The sequence below is a fragment of the Talpa europaea genome (assembly GCF_964194135.1).
Source record: "Talpa europaea genome assembly, chromosome: 2".
NCBI classification, from domain to species: Eukaryota; Metazoa; Chordata; class Mammalia; order Eulipotyphla; family Talpidae; genus Talpa; species Talpa europaea.
The window spans coordinates 45,858,260-45,879,252 of NC_140068.1; the positions used below are offsets into that span (position 1 = coordinate 45,858,260).

General features: G+C 40.0%; 1 protein-coding gene across 1 annotated transcript in view; it reads left to right on the forward strand.

Moving 5' to 3' along the window:
• PREP (prolyl endopeptidase) overlaps positions 1 to 20,993 on the forward strand; it is a gene marked incomplete at both ends in the record, with an annotated part of 98,684 nt that overhangs the window by 43,185 nt on the left and 34,506 nt on the right. Inside the window, 3 exons of the mRNA XM_084228310.1 lie at positions 4,200 to 4,305; positions 15,853 to 16,044; positions 18,406 to 18,603. Of these exons, the coding sequence (XP_084084436.1) occupies positions 4,200 to 4,305; positions 15,853 to 16,044; positions 18,406 to 18,603 (496 nt within the window). The remainder of the gene's footprint in view (positions 1 to 4,199; positions 4,306 to 15,852; positions 16,045 to 18,405; positions 18,604 to 20,993) is intronic.

Sequence of the window (20,993 nt, forward strand, 5' to 3'; positions counted from 1 at the left end):
AAAGCAATAAAAATATCCTGGTGTATAATGAGACAAATGGAAGTATATCAAAATTTTATTCATCATAGGCATTATCTTTTTAATTAGTTCTATTTTGATTACATGTTTTAAGCATATGCAATATATACCCTGTAAAATGTAAATATTCTATAAGTAATCTAAAACAGGTTTAAAAAAGTGAAAGCATAATGACAGATTTTTACTGACCTGACTCTTCTGTGATAACCAGCTAGGAAAGCACATGAGAAAAGGCAGCTGTGTGCAGATACTGGTCCATAGGCATCATAGGACGGCACTCTGAGAGCGGTGTGCAAGGACTTCCCCAGCTTTCTGCTTAGAGGTATTACCTGACACAGAGAAGAAGAGTTCACAGGGTATTACTATCTGTCTGAAACTACAGATCCAAAAATTAGAACTCAGGAAAACTGCAGTCATTGAAATTTGTAGGCAGAATACCAAAAGGGGGAAACTACTCACTGAAGTTCTCAGAAATCTGCCTCGGTATCCCCTTGGGTCTTTGGCTATTAAGCAGTGTGTGTGTGCGGTGGATGAGATGCTGATTCAAGCTAAGAACAACTGCCAGGCAGCTATAAGCAGAAAACGACCAAAGTCTGGGGTATATATCCATGTTTTAACTAGTCAAAATGGAACAATCTTGTGTGGACACCCAGGATATTTAGCAGAAAGCCCCAGAGAGGCCATGCCTTAGTACTAGGCTGTAGACTTTACACAGCAAAGCTTGAAAACAAGCCTTGAATGAATCAAGGTAATGCAGCAACAAATTAACTGCGTCAAAGCTTTTTTTTTTTTTTTTTTTTTTGCATAAAAGACATGGGGTGTAAGCTAGTGGTATGGGGGATGAGAGGGTTTACCAGAGACAGAGTGGGGAGCAGAACAGGCAGATCTACTGAAATACACTGCTGAGGGGAGCAACACTACCTCGAAACTTTTTAAAGGAAGATTCCCCCCCCCACAAAAAAAAATCCAGATAACTCAAAATGATCAGAATCCAATAAAAAAAAATTAGCTATAAAGAAGATATTAGCACATTTGAAGACAAGACGGTTGAAACTAAACCACAAGGAGGAAAAAATCTGAAACAAAAATGAGCACTCTTATTGACCCGTGGGACAATACATGATCTAACATTATCTATTCAAAGTTCTACGGAAGGGTTGGGCCTCCCCGGTGGCGCAGCGGTTGAGCGCTGGGTTGCGAAGCTGCCCGCGGCCTCTGCGGCGCCGGTTCGATCCCCGGCTGCTCCCCGGCCACCGGAGGAGGGTCCCACATGGCGCGCAGACCTCTCCTGCCGCCCGCTGCTCCCCTCAGCAGTGTACTTCGGTCCTTCTGCCTGCTCTGCTCCCCGCTCTGGCTCTGGTGAATTCTCTCACCCTCCCGTGCTTCTGACTGTACCCAGTGCATGTATAAACAAACAAACAAATAAATAAATAAAACATGCCTCTATTAAAAAAAAAAAGATCTTAAAAAAAAAAAAAAACAAAGTTCTACGGAAGGGAGAGGAGAAACAAAACTATGAGGAGAAAATAGCCATAATGTTATGAATTTGATAAAACAGACAAACTCATATATCCAAGCTTAACTAATCTCAAGCATATTACTACAGCAAAGCCCATTATAATTAATTCACAGAAACCAAAATAATTAGAACATCTCAGAAGCAGATAAGGAAACATATTACTTATATATAGAAAAAGACTTTCATCTTCTCATCTGAAACAATGCATCAGAAGACAATGGGAATACTCCTCCTTAACTGAGGTCTACCTTGATTGACATATGTGAAACTGCAGGCCTTCCCCACATACCTTGTCTCCATTACCCAGACCTTTGTGTGTTCTCCCCAGTATTTGTCATTTTATACTATTCAATCATAATGGGGATATGTTCAGCGATTTTACCATTGTGAAATGTGATGTAGTATAATTGCACAAACCTACTACAGCCACCTGCACCTTAGGTTGTATGGTCCAGCCTGTTGGGACCAAGGTTATATACGTGATCTATTGTTGACTGCAACACCTGGTTGTACTACATAATGTGTGTGTCGTCCCCTAGAATGTAGTGTTTCCCTGATTCATTCACTGATTTATCTTTAACACCTAGTAAAATGTCCTGCACATAATAGCCTTTAGCAAATATTTATCAAATGAACAAATGGAAGAAAAACAGTTGTTGGTAAGTGTATTAATCAGGGTTCTCCAGAAAAACAGAGTCAGAAAGATCTATGTATCTATATGTTCTTATCTTTATCTGTCTGTCTATCTGTCTAGATTTATTTTAAGGACTTGGCTAAAATGATTGTAGAGACTTGATAAATCCTGATTCTGCAGAGTAGGGGTAGCAGGTTGAGACCAAAGGTTGTCTGCTGGCAGAATTCCTACTTGCTTGGGGAAGCTGGTCTTTTTCTTAAATTTTCTTTTCCATTAAGACTTTCAAGTTGCTTGGATGAGGTTCACTCCATTACAGAGGCTAATCAGCATTACTCAAAGTACACCGTTTAAGTGTTAATCTCATACATCCAGAATGTTTGACTAAATACCTGGGTACATAATAGTCTACCATGTTGACACACAAAATTAACCATCAAAGTGGGGTATGGGGAAAGTCTCCTTTCCTATACTGCTAATAGATAAGAGTATAAGTCGGTGTAACCACTTTGAAAAATAATTTGGCATTATATAATAAAGTTGAATACATACATATCCTACCCTGACAAATACATAAAATCACAAATAAGCATGTTTGAGAATTCTTCTAAAGTGTTAGTTGAAATAGTAAGAAAATAAAATTAATCTAAATGTTTATTGGTAGGAAAATAGGCCAAGTAACTGTGGTATATGCCTAGATTAGAATACTATATAGCAATTAAAACAAAGTACAATTACATAATCAGTATGGTTTAAAACATATAGTGTTGTAACCCAGTTACCTCAATTAAAAAAAATACAATTTTTAGGGCCTCCCCGGTGGCGCAGCGGTTGAGATCTGGGTTGCGAAGCTGCCCGTGGCCTCTGCGGTGCTGGTTCGATCCCCGGCTGCTCCCCGGCCACCGGAGGAGGGTCCCACATGGCGTGCAGACCTCTCCTGCCGCCCGCTGCTCCCCTCAGCAGTGTGCTTCGGTCCTTCTGCCTGCTCTGCTCCCCGCTCTGGCTCTGGTGAATTCTCTCACCCTCCCGCGCTTCTGACTGTACCCAGTGCATGTATAAACAAACAAACAAATAAATGAATAAAATACATGCCTCTTAAAAAAAAAAATACAATTTTTAAAAATAACAGTGAATGAAAAAAATTAGTTGCAAAATGACATAAATTTTGACAACTCAGAACCATAATTTGTTTGCTTCAGTAGTTTTTTATCAACACTGGTTTTGCTAAGATTTTCCTGTTTAGTACTATAAAAGAAATGCACATAAGCACAGGCCTTTTTTTCTGACATACTGGGATAGAGATGACTAAAAGATAGACTTACAGGGCCTCCCTGGTGGCACAAGGGGTTAAGACACAACCTATGAAACTGTCCACAGCCACTGCATCATGAGTTCAGTCCCCGGCCAGGGAGATACCCATACGGCACAGCAGACCTCTCCTGACTCGCTCGCTGCTCCCCTCAGCAGTGATTTCAGTCAGTCCACCTGTTCTGTACCCTACTCTGTCTCTGGTGAATCCTCTCAGCCCCCACTTCTGGCCTGTACCCCATTTCTTGTATGCATAAATAAATCTTTAAAAAAAAAGATAGGCTTATGAAAAACTTATTATTGTGACTAAAGTAAACTAAAAATGAACTTGTTTGTCCCCATGCCCATTTAACTAATTTTTCGTCATTTAGAACAACTACATTTAAACTATGTAACCCAGGAAGAAACTTCAAGTTAGGAATATTAATATTCAAAATGACAGATTGCATATATTTTCAGTTAGTGAATAGGCTTTACATTAAAATCACATTGAATCATAACATTCCATTATGTATACTGATATTTTCTGCTTAAAAATTACGCTGTTAAAATATGATTAAGAGTAAATAAGTTATTATTGATGTTCCATCCTTTTTTCCTATCCAGCTACAAATTTGGGGTAAAGATAGTGAATTTAAGGTTCTCCTTCATTTCTTAATAACTGTGCTCTTATAAACAATATATTCTGATGAGCCCTCTGCACTGCTTTTGTTTCCTTCACAGTTGTCAGATGATGGTCGTTATGTCTTATTATCCATAAGGGAGGGATGTGATCCAGTGAACCGACTCTGGTACTGTGACCTACAGCAGGAACCCAATGGCATCACTGGTAAGTTTTCCCAAACATGGACAGTTGTTCCAGGAAGCACCATTACAAAGAAGTCATTTTAGTCTTCTAATTGTCTTCCTAAGACACTTTCTTCCAATTAACTGCATCATCTTAGTTCATAAAATTGTTTTGTTCTTGGCAGTATTCTATAATATGGAAAAAAAGTCCAATAAAGTTATTTGTTGCCTTTAGCATTTTCTATGTAGACTAATGTTAACTCTTATTTTTTTTTTACTATGAATATGAAAATATCCTGTGAGTACTGCAGATAGAGTGTTAAGGAGAAGCTTTGTAAAGCATGATGTGTGTCCAGATGTGATGGTGCAAACTGTCATTGGCTAGAGAGATTACACCAGTGAGAATTTACCAAGTGTATAGGTAACAGCCCAATTTTGCTTCTTGAAGCTTCTATATCATGATAGGAAACATAGAACCAGTCAGCAACAGATTCTGGAGATGATTCACTTTAAAGGTTGATTTCTTCCAGTGTCTATATCATACCAGCATCATCATAATTAAAGTTTTTCAGCTGATGAATATTCACAGGCAAAACAACTATCAGAGACAAGCTGGCACCCAGAAAAGGGGCACTGGACTAACTAGACCAGACTAACTAGACCATGTTCTGGTTAATGTGAAATAAAAACATCTTAGAGATGTTTTCCAAAATATACAATTTTAACTGCATTTCTAATTATGAATCAGATTCTCTCATTATTGATATCTATAGTAGAATATGACAAGTAAATATATTGTAGTGTTAAATAGCCACTTAATAAAGCAGCTTTGTTTTTGTTTAAAAAAGAGGATATACCCATTTTGATCTTAAAAAAAATTGCATCAACCACATTGATTTTCACAAACCTCTGACAGGAATAAACCACCACCCACAAATTGTTCACTGGAGTTTCAAGTCTAGGTCTACATAAAACTAAGCAAATTACTTAAGATCAAATATGAAAGAAACAGTAATGGCAGTGGCAATGTTCTTCCTCCAGAGAATGCTGCTTTCACGCACTACTTACCTTTTCATTGTATCTTTATTTCTTTTTTTTTTTTTTTAAAGATTTATTTATTTATTTGTACAAGCACTGGGTACAGTCAGAAGCGCGGGAGGGTGAGAGAATTCACCAAAGCCAGAATGGGGAACAGAACAGGCAGAAGGACCGAGGTACACTGCTGCGGGGAGCAGTGGGCGCAACAGGAGAGGTCTGTCACGCCATGTGGGACCCTCACTGGCAGCCAGGGATCGAACCAGCACTGCAGAGGCTGCGGGCAGCTTCGCAGCCCAGCACTCAACCGCTGCGCCACCAGGGGAGGCCCTTCATTGTATCTTTAAATACTAGGTGGGCTTATCATTTAAAGATAAAAGTTTACAATTTAAAAAACTACAAATTGCTCGATTTGCTCTACATGCAGAGAAGAAAATTGCATACACAGAACTGCTGTTGCTGTGTCCGCTTTCACAATAAATGGTAGTGCTTTGAATGAAACTTCTAAGTGCCTGAAGATGTTGGGGAAACCCTGTTTTCTTCCTGATCTTTTTTTCCCACCTTCTATACTTTTTATACACCCCTCCCTCCAATTTACCATTGTAGCATTAATGAGGAGTTAGAGAAAGGGATGTGATACCCAGAGGTTAGGATTTCAAAAGGAAAACAATGCAGAGGCTCACTAGACCCTTGAAAAGCAAAATTCTAGACAGTACAAACCATGAATGAACTTAAGAACAAAAAAGGGAATAGTTTAAGAAACCCTAAATGGAATGATGCATTCCAATTGGAAGAAGCTATTTGCAAAATAAGCCACATCCTGGCCTCCTCTCCCAACTTGATCTTTCCTTGAGTCACTTGGCCCTTATCTTCCCTCCTCATGCTGGTTTTGCACATCTAAGTGAAGAGATCAGTGCAGAGCAAGTATGCAGTAAATACTGTAATTAGTTTTCCAAATTCCAGTCTCTTTATGTTTCTTCCAGAGGCTCTTTAAGATTATGTTGTTGTGATCTGAACAGTTCCATCTGTGTGTTTGATTAGGACTATGCATAAAACTAAATTTATTTGAGACTCGGTCAGGAATGTATTTTGGGTTTGGGAGATAGGGATGGTTTGTGACTGTAACTGTTATGTTTTACACAGAGAAGCAGAGCCAATAGGAGATATATGTTAAGAGATTTATTGTAAGGAATTGGCTTACCGGGTGGGGAGGCTGGCTAGGTAAATCTGAAATCAGTGGGGCAGAGGGATGCTGCTGTCCACAGATGGAATTTCTTATTCAAGGAAGCCTCAGTTCCACTACCACGGCTTTTCTGCTGATGGAATCAGGCCCACCTAGATTCTTCAGTCCTCTTTACTAAGTCAACTTATGGTCTTTATACTCAATGCAAAGTACCTTCACAGTAACACCTAGGGTAGTGTTTAATAGATTAACTAGGGACATTAACCTAACCAAACTGACATGTCAAAAAAGATCCTCACAGTGAGCTCATGGAAAACCACATTGAGAGGAAAAAACAAGTCTCATGATTCTAACCTAATTTCACTTTTTAGAAATGTTACCTAACTGAACAGTAGTTGGGATTCATTGAGACATTTTAGAATAGTATGTAACATCCTGGTGGGGGGGGCGGGGGGGGGGAAGCAGAATTTGACGTGAATAATGGAATAGCTGCATTTGAAGCTGTTGAGATGCGTATTGATGGGTTGGGATCAGCCCCTAGTGTCACAGTTCCCTACTAATAGCTGCTAGATTCTGGCTACAGCACTGGGCCTGACATCATTTTAAATTATTGCTTTATTAGCATTAAATGTGTGGCTATGTAAATCCCAGAGTACTTACTCTTGAGTGGCAGGCAGGCCCAGGGCTCTGAAAGCTTGTGAGGGTTGCAGTGATTGGCTAGTCTAAGAGGGTGAAGAGGCTGTCAGTTTCCACAATTGGTTTCCAAAGTCAGTTGTGTAGGTCAAGATTAGCAAGATCTCAGGTTTTTTTGTATTTTTATTTTTCAAATCATATTTTAATCTCAGCCCTACCACTAAGTGACTCTTGGAAAATTATTTTCTCTTAATATTTCATGACTGCATTAGGGATATAGTATCTACTGCACAAGGAATTGTGAAGAATAATGAAAATACCTAGAAAAGACTTAACAGGGTTCCCGGCATCTAACACCATCTCAGGTGTTCCTTTGTTTCTTGACTGGAAAGAGAAATATTCGGAATCTCCTTGCTTGGGTTTTAGGTTGCATAGTAAAGGTGATTGTGGATGCCCAAAGAAAAAATTTCTCTTCAGTTGCAAAGCTACTCCAAAAACACATCTTGGTATTGATTTGTATTCCTTAAAACCAGATTCTTAATCAGAAAAGAGTCCTTTCTTTTTTTTTTTTTTCAATAGCAGGAAAAATATAATTGAAATATGGGCAGTGGATCTGAATAGACATTTTCCCAAAGAAGACATACAGATGGTCCACAGGTACATGAAAATATGCTCCACATCAGGAAAATGCAAATCACAGGCACAGAGAAGAGAGTCCTTTCATTGAAGAAAACATGTAAATAGCGGTGCCTCTTGTGGAAGACTGACGGGAATTGTCTAATTTCTCAGGTTGATAATTGATATTGCGTGATATATATGCCTAGGATCCTTTTCTTGCTTTTTTCTTATTGTTACCCCACTTTTGTTTTCCTGCATCAACTAAGAAAACAATTAACATTTAAGTTGAATGCTGTATGTGCTAGTTAACTTAAATGATGAGTTAGACCTGAATGGCTAGTCACTGAAAACTAAATCCAATGTTATGAAATCTGTATATTACTGAAATGTATACCCCTTTTGATAATCTAAAGCCTTTCTGCTTGATTTTAGTCTTCTTTTACCTTGAAGCAAGGGAATTAGGATTTTTCATATAAATTAATTCTTTATTATGGCACCACTGAATTACCGGTCTCGAAAACTAAATGATTTCACTTAGACTTTTATTTTTAAAATTTCTGTCATCTTTGTCTCCCACAAACACCTTTTTGCCCCTGTGCACTTTGAAGTGAGAAACACAAAAAGTGGCCCATGGTAATGTAATATCATAGGAAAAGACAACACAGAGCAAACAAAACTATATAAATATGGGATGGTCCAGAAGGCATCTCCCAAGAATGCCTTAGTCATGTACATTTGTCATGTAAATCATAATTTATTTTGCCTCTCTATAAAGAATTATTTTCTGCCACGTTCATTTTTAGTCTTTTCACTTACGAATAATACGAACGTGATGTTACACACTGAGCCAGATGTACCCGTTCCCCCTTTCCTCAGGAGGTGCAGTTGGGCCCATGGCTGCTGCTGCTTTCCTTGCCTTTCTGAGCTGTTACTTCCCGACTCACCTCGTTCACCTTTGTGAAAATGGCACTGGGCCTATCATCTGGGCCACAGACGTTTGTATAACATTCCACATGTTCAAAACAAGCAAGCAAGTCCTCTCCAAAGAATATTGCAGCTCCTTCTGCAGAGACATGTCCCTAGTCTCTCTCTCCTTACTTTTTAGAGAGAAGAAATCTCTGCCCCAGATTTAATCTTGCTTCCTTGTGTTTTGGCTGAAATCTTCCCTCCACAGTTGGCCCTTCTGTGCCTTCCCCCACTTCTGGTGGTTTTTTCTCCCTATAACATGAACAATGTGTGAGGACTTGGTTGTTGCACAGTATCAGGGCCTTTCCATCTTGCTCCTTGGGGGGTCCCCAGCACCTTGAACAGTGCCTGACTGATAACAGGACTCTCGTTGACAGAACTTTAATCAACTCCCCTGCGCCCTCTTTCTCAACTAGATGTCAGCCTTGGTACTCTGCCGCCACGCCTACACTGGGCCTGTGTAGCCAAGTTATAGCGAGCATCCCCGCTCCTGATATTTTACCCCCTTACTTGATCACATCCCCACCCACCAGGTAATATCTGACTACCTGTCTGTCTTCACCCAAAATTCTATTAGGTCAGTTTAGCACCACGCCCTGATGTCTCCTAGTCATTTTCCATCCATTCCAGAATGAGATTCCCCTCATTCTGCCCCTGGGCTATAGATCCCAGCTCTTTTTACTGTATTTGGAGTTCAGTCAATCTCCCCCTTACCAAGATGGTTTTGACAACTACTGTTATAGTCTTTAATCCAGCCTCATTTACCTTTTTAACAAATGTTGGAAGAATTTTTTCTTTAGCACAGCCTTGCAGCTTCTCTTGAGTGACTTCACCTGCCCTTTTATACTCAGATGACCTTCCTTGATACGTCATCCTCCATCTGTAACTGATCATTTACTTGTGAGCATTTTTGATCTGTACCCCTTTGACTTCCTGACTCTATTATAATCACAGTTTTGTCCTTTATTAAATCCTGACAGTGATGAATAGGCACATCATTTTTCTGGTCCTGTATGTTGTACAAGCAGATTTCTTCTTTTTTTTTCCTGTCCCCTATTGAAATTGAATATGAAGAGGTATCAAGGTATCACAAAGCATAGTAGGCTGGCATGACATTTTATTAGTTCTGCAATAGAGAAGACAGCTGAGTCTTAACACATGTGATTTTAATGTGATTCACGCCAGCAGATTAGTGGAAATTAATCATCCTGAACCGCGCAAGAAAATGATTTGTATCTGGGGTTTCATAGTTATATTTTCTGTACATTTCTTAAGTGGCTTTTTCTTTTGAATTATATTGGGAAACTTTGCTTCCTAAGTTTGTTGTAAATAATCCTATTATGAATATATATAAAGTGGCTTCAGAAAGACTAAATTTAAAATAAACTTTCACATATTTTCCAAATTACAGTTAAATATCAGACCTTTGTCTCTCAAATATATAGACTTAAAAATTTGGTGAAAAAATATACCACAAAAATACAAGTGATAGTTTTCAACATACTTTCTTACAAATTTTACTTAATGTGATGCATTTACTTAATGTGATGCATTTACTTAATGCATATTTACTTAATGTGATGCATTTATAAATATTTTCATTTGGAGAGTGGTAGAGACTACTTTTTTATAATTCATATTTGGCTACTTTTATCTCAGTATTATTAACAAACATGTGAGGGTTGTACTAGTTAAGATGACAGCCCACCATGCCTGCCCTCCACTGCGCCTGGACAGCAGCCATGGCTGCCAGCATGGCCCCATCAGCTTCGGGGGTGCCGTGGCCCATACTGGCCTCGGCTCAGACTTAGGACATTTCTGCAGTTTGAAAACTCAAGTTCCCCAGCACTCCTCCCTCTTTCCTTTTTATTCTTTGTTCTCTTTTCTCCTTGGTTCTTTTACTTTCTGTAGAAGGTCAAAGGCTTTATTTCCTATTTCATAGGGTAATCAACAGCAAAAGGGGCACAGATGGCCTATTCCAATAAAATGAATATATTTTCAGTTACATCTGAGATTTTTAAATGTGATCCATTAGAAGCAGCTTTTAGGTGAAGAGAACTATAAATATCTAAAATGCTTGTCATTTGTGACTTCACACCCTTCTGCTTCACTGTAGCCATCCTTAAAGCAGGTCTAAAGGGGTCTTTGCTCATGTCACAGCATTTATAAGGATTTTGGGGAAAGATGGAGGATGCTGACATTATTGATTTTGGTAAGAAAATTATCAGCCTATTCTGTATCTCACCTAGATTTCCACTAACCTGTCTCTCTGCTTTTCCTTTCTTGGTGAAAGTTTGATCATTTTAGATTGATGACATTTTTAAGGCTCAGCATGTCTTCGTTTTAATGCTTTCATGTCATTAAAGAAAAGTGACTTTATCCTACATGAGAAATCAGTCTACAGTACATGTTAACATTAATGATAAAAAGAAACTTACTATTCATCAGACAAATACATTGTTCATCCTGCCATCCCTGATTAATGTATGGCAGGTCACCTCTAGTTTCTAGGTGGCTGAGAGTTTGACTCCCTACTGGACTGGACATCATTGAGGGTAGAGTGGAAGGGGAGATAAATATTCAGGAAGCTTTAGTGAATTATCCAAAGTTTAGCAAAGTCATCCAAAAGTCAGAAACCAGATCCACAAGGGAGGAGTGCTTCTGTGAGAGGCAGGGAGTAATTAAAAGCATGTGTTGAAGAACGGGGATACAAAACTCTCAAAACAATTGGAGCCCCAAAAGACAGTGTAAGAATAAAAAACAAAACCTGGATGTTTAGGCAAAATAAGAAATACTAGTAATAAAATTGGTGATTTTATTAATTTTAAAAATAGTGTATATAAAGACTTTTTCTGGAAAAGTACTGCTGGGAAAGGTGGGAATTAGATTTTAAAAGTTGACTCTTAGCAAATTGTGCTGCTCAGAATCCATATTTAATATATTTTTGGCATTGAAGAATGCTGGGGTTATTTGAAATTATAGTATGTATTGTTTATTTAGTATTTCTTACATACCCTTTTCTATACTCATATACTCAGTGTAGATATGGATGGTTCACAGCTTACTGTTTCCAGCTTTGTGATGGTGCAGAAGCATTCAATACAAAGCATATTTGAAATTTTGATCTTTTCTCTGGCAAGTAATGATCAGTGTGGCATCCCCTCTCAATGCTGCATAGCGGCTGCAAAACAGTTCCCGTCAGCACCATGACCACCAGGGTAAACTACCAATTTCCTAGAGGCTGTTCCTCACTTTTCGTACAGAGGTCAATAAATTACATGAACTATTTGGCACATAAATAGGCTTTATGGTAGATGACTTTGCCCAACCATAGGCTAATGGAAATGTTCTGGGCTTGTTTAAGGTAGGCTAGGCTAAGCTATGATACTCAGTAGGTTAGGTGTGTGAAATTCACTTTCGACTTAGCACAATTTTCAACTCAGGATGGGTTTATCGGCACATAAATCAAGGGAGATCAGTATTTCATTCAGTCTTCTCAGCAATGTCTCAAGAACACATGTTGTTATCCCCAGGAGACTGAGGCCGGTGAGACCAGTTAGCTTTCCTAAAGCCATGTAAAGATTCAGACCCAGGTCAGTTGAATCCCAAGCCCCCATTCTAACCATCAGTGTGTGGCTGAGGCAGAAGAAAGGTGTCTGGCAGAGAGAACACCCTGCACCTCAAGAGCATGACCCTGCGTATTATCATGGGGCATGCCAGGCTCTCAGTATTTTGTAAAGCATGAAAGCACTTTTTAGCTCCTATTTGTAGAGAACTTAAACATTTCAGTGAAAACGTTAATACCATTGATTTTCCAAAAAAGCAGTAAGAGTACTGACTTTGTTCTTAGGAATGCATATAAGATAACTTATTTTGAGCTAATCTTCACTCAGTAAACAAGTCGTTCCCCCACCAAGAAGCAAGTTTATGTAATGTTAGCATCAATATGGAGATGCTTGAGAATTGAACTCCTTTGTCTTGAGACGGAGTTATGTCCCTGCCAGACTAAAGGACCCCAGAAAATGTGGGCCAAGGGAAGGTGGTTAGGGAGTTGAGCCAGGTCTGTCTGCAAAGTACTTTTTCTGTTTTCCATGTAAATCAATAATGTTGTATTTCCTGAATAGCAAAACTAAATGAGCCCCGTTCTTCAATGGAAATACCATTTTTCCTGATTTATTTTGTGGCAAAGCCTTTGAGGAGCAAAGGTTTCAGAAAACAAAAGGTTGACATGAGCTATTTAAAAGTACTGCACTGTGAGAATATATACTTTCAGTTGTTTGGCAAAATTTGCAGCCGAATTTGTAGAAATCTGGCTACATTCTTAAATTAGAATGAATTTGATTTGTAGCAGGTATTTGTGACTAAGTTTAATGCTTGCAGAATTTGGTAACAGATAATGACCTAAACCTTGTTGTTTTGGTGTTCACTGAAGCCTGCTTATTTATTTTCATGCGTCAGTTGTTTACATGTATATGCACACAGAAGTGCTGAGAAAAGTTGTACTGTGTTTTGCCTCTGGTAGCTACTTCAGTGACTTTTTTGCACGGTGAATGATTATAATAAATACCACTGCAATGACTGCAAGACCTTTTCAAGCAGAAACCAAAAGATGGTTATTCTGAGAAATAAAGGTTTCACATCAGGAAATGTTTTATTGTCAGGAGAACATTTAAGGATCCTGACATTTTGCTGAACCAGGCTTCTGTATCTACAAATATCATATTCCAGAAAATTATGTTTCATCCTTATTATAAACTAATGTGCCTTTCTGATTTCTGCAAATTTTGCATTGCCAACTAATTTTTGACTTACATTCTTATTCTTCAAAGAAAAGTTGTGTTTTTTTCTTTTGAAGTGTTACTTTTTTGTAAACTAAGATGCAGTTACCATTGAATGGATTATCTCTTTTTGAGGTTAGCTGTAAATCACTGTAAAAAAAAAATGTAACTCGGATGCAGAGCTTAATCTTTTTTTAAAAACGTCATGACTTTTCGCACAACCTGCTACCTTCAGGAGGGAGAGGATCATATTCAGAGTGTTACAGTAACAGGGGTTTATTCTTATTCTGTTATCAAAAATGTATTGATGTTTTTAGGTCCTAATTCTCCCAGATGAGCTTTAAAAAGACATCAAATTCATCAAAGTTATCTCATTTGGATTTCTATTAGAATTGTGTTAAATTTGCACATTAGCTCTGGAGTTATTTGCACCTTTGAAATACTAAGTCTTCCCATCTAGGGATTTGGTATGTATCTCCTGTTATTTGAGTTGGGACGGTGGTGGTGGTTTTAGTTTCTTTTTCATATAGATTCCACATTTTGTGTTAGGTGCTTTCATAAATATTTATTTAGCTCCTGTTATAAACGTGGCTCCCTCTACCCCATTTTTTTAACTTACTAACAATTTTTATTCCAGTTTTTTATTTTAAAAGTTTTTGTAGTATATTAGTAGTCACTTTAAAATAATTTTCACATTTACCTATTCCTAGTTTACAATTGAGAAAATGAGGCTAAGCAGGGGATCAGGAGATTATTCAAGGTCACACAACTAGAGAGTGGTGGAGCTGGAGTTTTAATCTAGTTATGTTTGACCAGAAAAACACTTTCTCCCAGGGGATTATATTTTTGCTGATAAATTTAATTCAACAGCAAATTATGTAATAATTCAGGAACAAATTATGCTGTAGAGATGAATGAGATAATGAATGTAAAATTGCCCGACAAGATTCTAGGAATACAAATGAACTATCCAAATGAATGCAGCAATTTCACTGTGAAATTAAAAGTGAGCGATCATTGGAGAGTGGCTTAAATCTGGCACTGATTGCCTTTCTTTTTTTTTAATTCTAAAGTTTGTTTCCTTTATTATTTATTTATTTATTTTTGTGGGACCCTCGCCGGTGGCCGGGGATCAAACTGGCGCTGCAGAGGCTGCGGGCAGCCTTGCAACCCAGCGCTCAACCGCTACGCCACCAGGGGAGGCCCACTGATTGCCTTTCAGTGGTTTAGAACTTGTTTGTTTATAAAGCTTTGAGAATGTTCTCTGAACATCTATATCTGATACATTGTGAAGCACGTGTCTTCTGTTGGTTTTTGCTTTCTTATATATATATTAAAAGTGGTGTTCAGTGAGTCATTTCAAGGATGATGGGAGACTGTGAGGATTTTTTTAGTGATGACCATTTCACACTAGTTCTTAGGGGTAACGGACTGGAAAACGTCTTCCTTGCATTGAATAACAGTTTTATTTTGTACCCGTGAAGTACCTGCTATGCTGTTTAGGTGCTGAGTATTAAGGAATGCGTTTAAAAAGGTGAATAATAAATGAAAGGCAGACTGTGAAGCTGGGTGCTGACTAGATGTGGTGAGCCAGTTAGATTGAGAATGGGCCAGGCAGAGGAGACAGCCTGTGACAGGGCCCTGAAGTGTGTCTGTAGGAACCTGCCACCAGCTGGTGTCGCTGGAGGGCGGGATGAGTGAATGTTGGGGCAAGCTGAGGCTGGATAACTGAGAGAGAACTGTGACATGTAGGACCCTGGCAGCCATGAAAAGGAATTTGGATTTTATTAAAGTGTAATGGGGGTGTTTCTAAGAAAGCTGCCAGCATGGACCAATTTAGAACATAAAGACTTTGTGGTGGCCACTGTACTGTGGGGTGACCAGACAGGAAGCCAAGGCTATAGACCTCACTTCTGGGCCACAGAACGCCGACATTTCAGGCTGCCTCAGTCTTTGTTGTAATGCAGCCTCTTCTCACCTTCCAAATGTCTGCAGGTACTCATTTCCAAGTCATGGCCAGGGGTAAAGTTTTCTCAGGTGAAGGTCATTCCCACAGACCAGGAAGGCATGCGGGAGACTTGGAATGTGATGACCATCAGGGTGTAGAGAGAGGTGGTCAACCGCTCAGGTAGAAGAGGACTTGCAAGGTAGTGTGGGGTTGAGAGGAAAGGTCCTTCATGCTCCTGTTTTTCCAGGTATTTCCAGAAAAACAGTTCCTTCCCATATCTTAAAAACCTTAAAATTCACCCACACTTGTCCTTGCTTGCTTTCTTGCCTTAGACCTTGCAAATACAGAAAAGGCCGACTCCCCTCCCTACACACACACCACACCACCTTAAACACCGAGAGGTGACAGGGGTGCTTGCTCTCTCACCAGGTATCCTGAAGTGGGTAAAACTGATAGACAACTTTGAGGGAGAGTACGACTACGTGACCAACGAGGGGACGGTGTTCACGTTCAAGACAAATCGCCACTCGCCCAACTACCGCCTGATCAACATCGACTTCACAGAGCCTGCAGAGAGCAAGTGGAAAGTGCTTGTTCCCGAGCACGAGAAGGATGTTTTAGGTAAGACTGCGTGGGCTTGAAAGCCAAGCTTCTGTGTCTGGTGAGAAAGGCACCTGTTGATACATCTGTCACTCACTGGGAATCCAGCCCCTAGTCATGGAGAATGAAGTGATGGAACAGCCCAACTGACTGTTGTGCCGTCATGGCCTCTTCATGACTTAGGAGGAGATCAATGTCCTCGTAAAAAATCATGAAGGTGTACCTAGACTTTCAGAGGTATTTACTGAATTTTCTTTTTTTAATCAGTTGTTTTTGTCATAAAAATTATTAGATTTACTTTTTAAACCATTTAGGTGCAGGATTCTTAGCTTTTAGCTTTTGAATAACCTTTGACTGTTTGCATTATACCTGGTGTAGATTTTAGAATGAATTCGCAGTCCTTATTAGCAAAGAGAATAGACTATTGTCAGAGTTAATTGAAATCCACTGCCATTGCTCCTGTGTGCAGTGAGCTACATTGACCTCTTAAGAACCTCACTTCCTTCCATCTCTGTTGTGCTTCAGAGAACCTTTATACTCCCTTTTCTTCATTTTCTCTGAGCGTTTCCAAAAATGGCATTCTATTTTACAAATCATTTATTGTCTGAAAGCTGGATTTGATTAGACTAAGACTCACTGATGTTGCTGCAGTTCTTACATGAAAGAAGATTTTAGTACCTTCAACAAAAAGTTTCCTTGTTGGACGTGAACTTCTGCTGATGGGCTGAAAGGGCATAAAACACATAAGATATATAATTAGGAAAATAATTCCTTTCGAGACTTGCAAAGTGGCCCTGTCTCAGCTGAAGCAGTCCTTATGTGTATGTTTAAGCAAATTAAAGTACAGGTGCCAGGGGCAGACAACTCCCAAGTTCACATCCGGAACATGTAGGGCCTCTTTCTCCCCTGGCACATTCACCTGGTCTTGCCCATGATGAGTGGGCGGGGACGGCTGATTCCAGCTCACTCTCGGGGACTGTTCCTAGTGGCACTGCTGCCTACCCTTGTTTCTGCATGCCCCCGAGCCTGGAGAAAGTACCACTCTGAGTATTTACTTGAGATTCTCCTCCGCCCCTGGACACCTGCACTGCTTACCCAACTTCTCTGCCCTTGTAGGCAATGTTTTGGACGGGACCCAAGACCGCATGTCTCTTTTTTTCCTGCAAAACCCACATCTGCAGCCTTGGTACAGCAGTGCATCCTGGGCTCTTCCCCTGAAGTCCTAGGCAGCCCTTCTCCTGACTTGTAGGTGTTCATTCACTGTCCCCTGAGCTTCTTGGGTTTGGAGTAGATACCTGTGCTCAGGCTGGTGGATTTTACAGGATGACAGGCTCTTTCCAAGGAAATCTCTTCACCTGTTCACTCAAAATCTTCCATTCATCCTGATCCTCATTTGTGTTTGAGTGAGAGACCCACAAGTCATGGAACAGGTTTTTGGCCATTTCCTTTAATGTCTCTGTGCAAGGAATCTGATTCTCAGGGACTTGGTAGCCTGATGGTTTCTCTCCAAACTGAGGCAGGACTAGCCCGCACTCCCTCGCACCCCCTGAGAGTGGTAATAGCTAGTGAGTCCTCCCTACATGCCCCTGAATTGAGCTTATATTTCTTGGATCCAAAAGAGACTTGGGTCCAAATCTTCATGTAGGGTGTCCTGGGTGTCTTCGAGGTCCCAGGCAGGTTATGCAAGGACTCACATAGGGAGCCATCAAAGATGTAAATATTTCCCAAGGCATTTAAAAGTCATTTCTGCCTTTTAAAAGTCAAAGTGTTTTACCATCTGATCTCACTTGTAGAGCTAATGAAATGCAAATCAACGCTCAGAGTTGAGAGGTGATATATTTTTATAACCTTCCTTCTGAAAGATTATAAGTTCTTTAGACCGCAGAAGGGAAACCTTCACTATTCGGCGGAACTCATCAATTCAAAAAGAAGCACAGAGTTGAATTCGCTATATATCATTAGCACAGAATGCTCTATTGAGAATAATAACTACAGATGAATCATAAAGTACAGCTACGAAGTCAGAGCTTTTATTAACAGCAGTCTACAAATCACCTTGTCCTTTTCTTACTCACTTCTGTTTTATAATTCTGATGTACTCGTCGTTAACATAGATTGATTATTCTTTGACAGAAGTAATTTACTTTCGTCTTTCCCCATACTTTCTTGAAATCATTAAGGCCGTATGAGCTGTATTGCTTAACTGAGGCACTTTTTAAAAAAATTATTTTGGGAAGATTGAGCAAATGACTTTAGATGTAAGAGGTTTCTTTTTTTTAATCCTCACTTGAAGAACTTCACTAATCAGTATTAGTGAAATAATTAGTTTTTCACTACTTTTCAAATCTTCATGGGTTTTTTTCCTCTCCTTACTTTTTACAGAATGGGTAGCCTGCGTCAGGTCTAACTTTCTAGTGTTATGCTACCTCCATGACGTGAAGAACACGCTGCAACTACATGATTTGGCCACCGGTGCTCTCCTCAAGTCCTTCCCGCTCGATGTTGGCAGTGTCGTGGGCTACAGCGGTCAGAAGAAGGATACCGAAATCTTCTATCAGTTTACATCCTTTTTATCTCCAGGTGAGTCTTTGCACTATTATTGTTCAACTTCAAAATCAGGCAAATGTTTGGGTTTCTTTTGTAGAAATAGTGGTTTGTCATTGAAGGTCACATGTGCCCTATTACAGCCAACATTACTTAATGAGAATGAAATAAGTAAGATGTATGCTAAAATGGAAGGAAATGTTAACACCTAGAACTGTATTCTGTAATCTTACATTCCACATCTGTTCTGGGGACAGAGGCAACTCTTGTTTAGGTTGGTTACAAAATTAGTATGAACAAGTATAGCTTTAAGATTCAATTTTTGGTCTGTACAAACCGAGACATACACGGTGCATATACCCAAAAGGATGCAATAAAAATCTGTAGTCACAACTGACATTAAAAAAACTTTTCTGGAACAAACAATTCATTCTGCTGTTGTTAAACTAAATTAAAGTATAATTGGAAAAGTATATCCTTACGTCATAGAGTAAAACCTTGTTAGTTGGTTCTAGTGAAAAACCCTTATGAATAGTGATTTTACATTTCATGGTATGGGTTCATTTTCCCCAAAGTAAACATAGTTCCCTTTTTAATTTCTTTTAAGTTGGTCACGCTCATTTTGCTTTGCTTTGTTTTTTCCCTGCTTCTCCACTCAACTGCACTGTTTTTGTGATAGCCGAAACCATACACATACTCTGATTTGTCCCAGGGGCCTGGTTCAGTTGGCAGTTTGCAGCTGACTGGGCAGACCCTATCCTAAAAGCAATCTGGATGGAAAACATTTTTGCACTTCACTTGTTTATTGTTCAAGCTCCTCCAAAGACCTTTTTTGTCCTGCTGATCTTACTGCAATAGTTTGGTCCCTAGCAAATAGAGCAGACATTGAGGCAAGGTAGGCAGGCACTGAACTGACTCCATCCCCTGCCTGGGATGCCCCATCCACTCTTATTTTGCATCTGCAAGTCACAGAGCAAGCAATCTAAGGAATCTATCATTGTGACAGGTTGTTATCAGGGTTATTCAAATCAAAAGAGTGATGTCTGTAAGTAGGCCTGATGGTAGACCTGGCACCCAGAAAGCTTTACTTCCCACGTGCCTTTCAGAGATCTAGGGGCCTACACGAAGGGCCCAAGTTTGTGGAAACCATGCCTGAGGCCTGGGGTCAGAAGCAGATGGTCGAGAGCCCCATGTCAGGGTGCCTTGCACCTCCTTCCCCAGGGCTTGGGGCACAGTAGCAGCCAGTGGACAGGAACCAAGAAAAATCAGCCAAATAGCCATTCATAACCCACTGTGTGCTGTGAGCTCCAGTTTATTTTCTCCACTTCCACTAGTTTCAACAGTTTTACTTTGGAAAACCTCAGTGCTTAAATATTTTAAATGGACAAAGGGCAATGAGAACAGAGTAGGGGTGACTCACCTGCTTTTAATAAAAGCCAGAGTCCCCAGAGGCCTGTAAACCTCCTTCAATGACCCCATGTGGCCATTTATTTCAGGAACAAGCTCCTCATTACCTGGGAAGAAAGGGCTTATTGTCTTAGTGTGAAACTGTGAATTCTATGCCAAGCAATGAAATATAATCCGTGACTTTGGCTATAAAGTTTGGAAAGAGAAGTGTGTACTTAGTCCTGAAATCGGTGAGCTTCTGAACAAGCTCTAGTTTGTTACTATATTTTTTTTTTTTTTTTTTTTTATAGAGGCATGCTTTATTTATTTGTTTGCTGGTTTGTTTGTTTGTTTTGTTTATACATGCACTGGGTACAGTCAGAAGCGCGGGAGGGTGAGAGAATTCACCAGAGCCAGAGCGGGGAGCAGAGCAGGCAGAAGGACCGAAGTACACTGCTGAGGGGAGCAGCGGGCGGCAGGAGAGGTCTGCACGCCATGTGGGACCCTCCTCTGGTGGCCGGGGAGCAGCCGGGGATCGAACCGGCGCCGCAGAGGCCGCGCGCAGTTTCGCAACCCAGCGCTCAACTGCTGCGCCACCGGGGAGGCCCTAGTTTGTTACTATAACACTTGGCTCATCTTTGTCTTTTCTTATTCATTTTGTCTCCATCTTTTCCTTTCCTCTTCCTTAGTGTAATTTGATATCTAAAGCCAGAGGATGGGGCTTCCAGACTCAGGCCTTCTGGTCCAAATGTAATGACGGCCATCAGATAATTAACCTAGATCTCTTGGAAGCAAGAATTGTCAGAATGTATATATACACATCCACTTCTACTCAGAGACTGTCTTGCACTCGTCTCTGGGATTTAGCTGTCCACACTGGCAGTCAACAACAGCAACACTAAATTGTAAGTAAAGCTTCAGGGCCAAGAAAAGCTATAGCTCCAGCTGCTCTGGGCATATGTTGCATCTGGCAGGTGCACATCAGCTGACCTGCTTCCTGTGGAGGTACAAAGACAAGACACATCTTGAGCCTGTGCTAT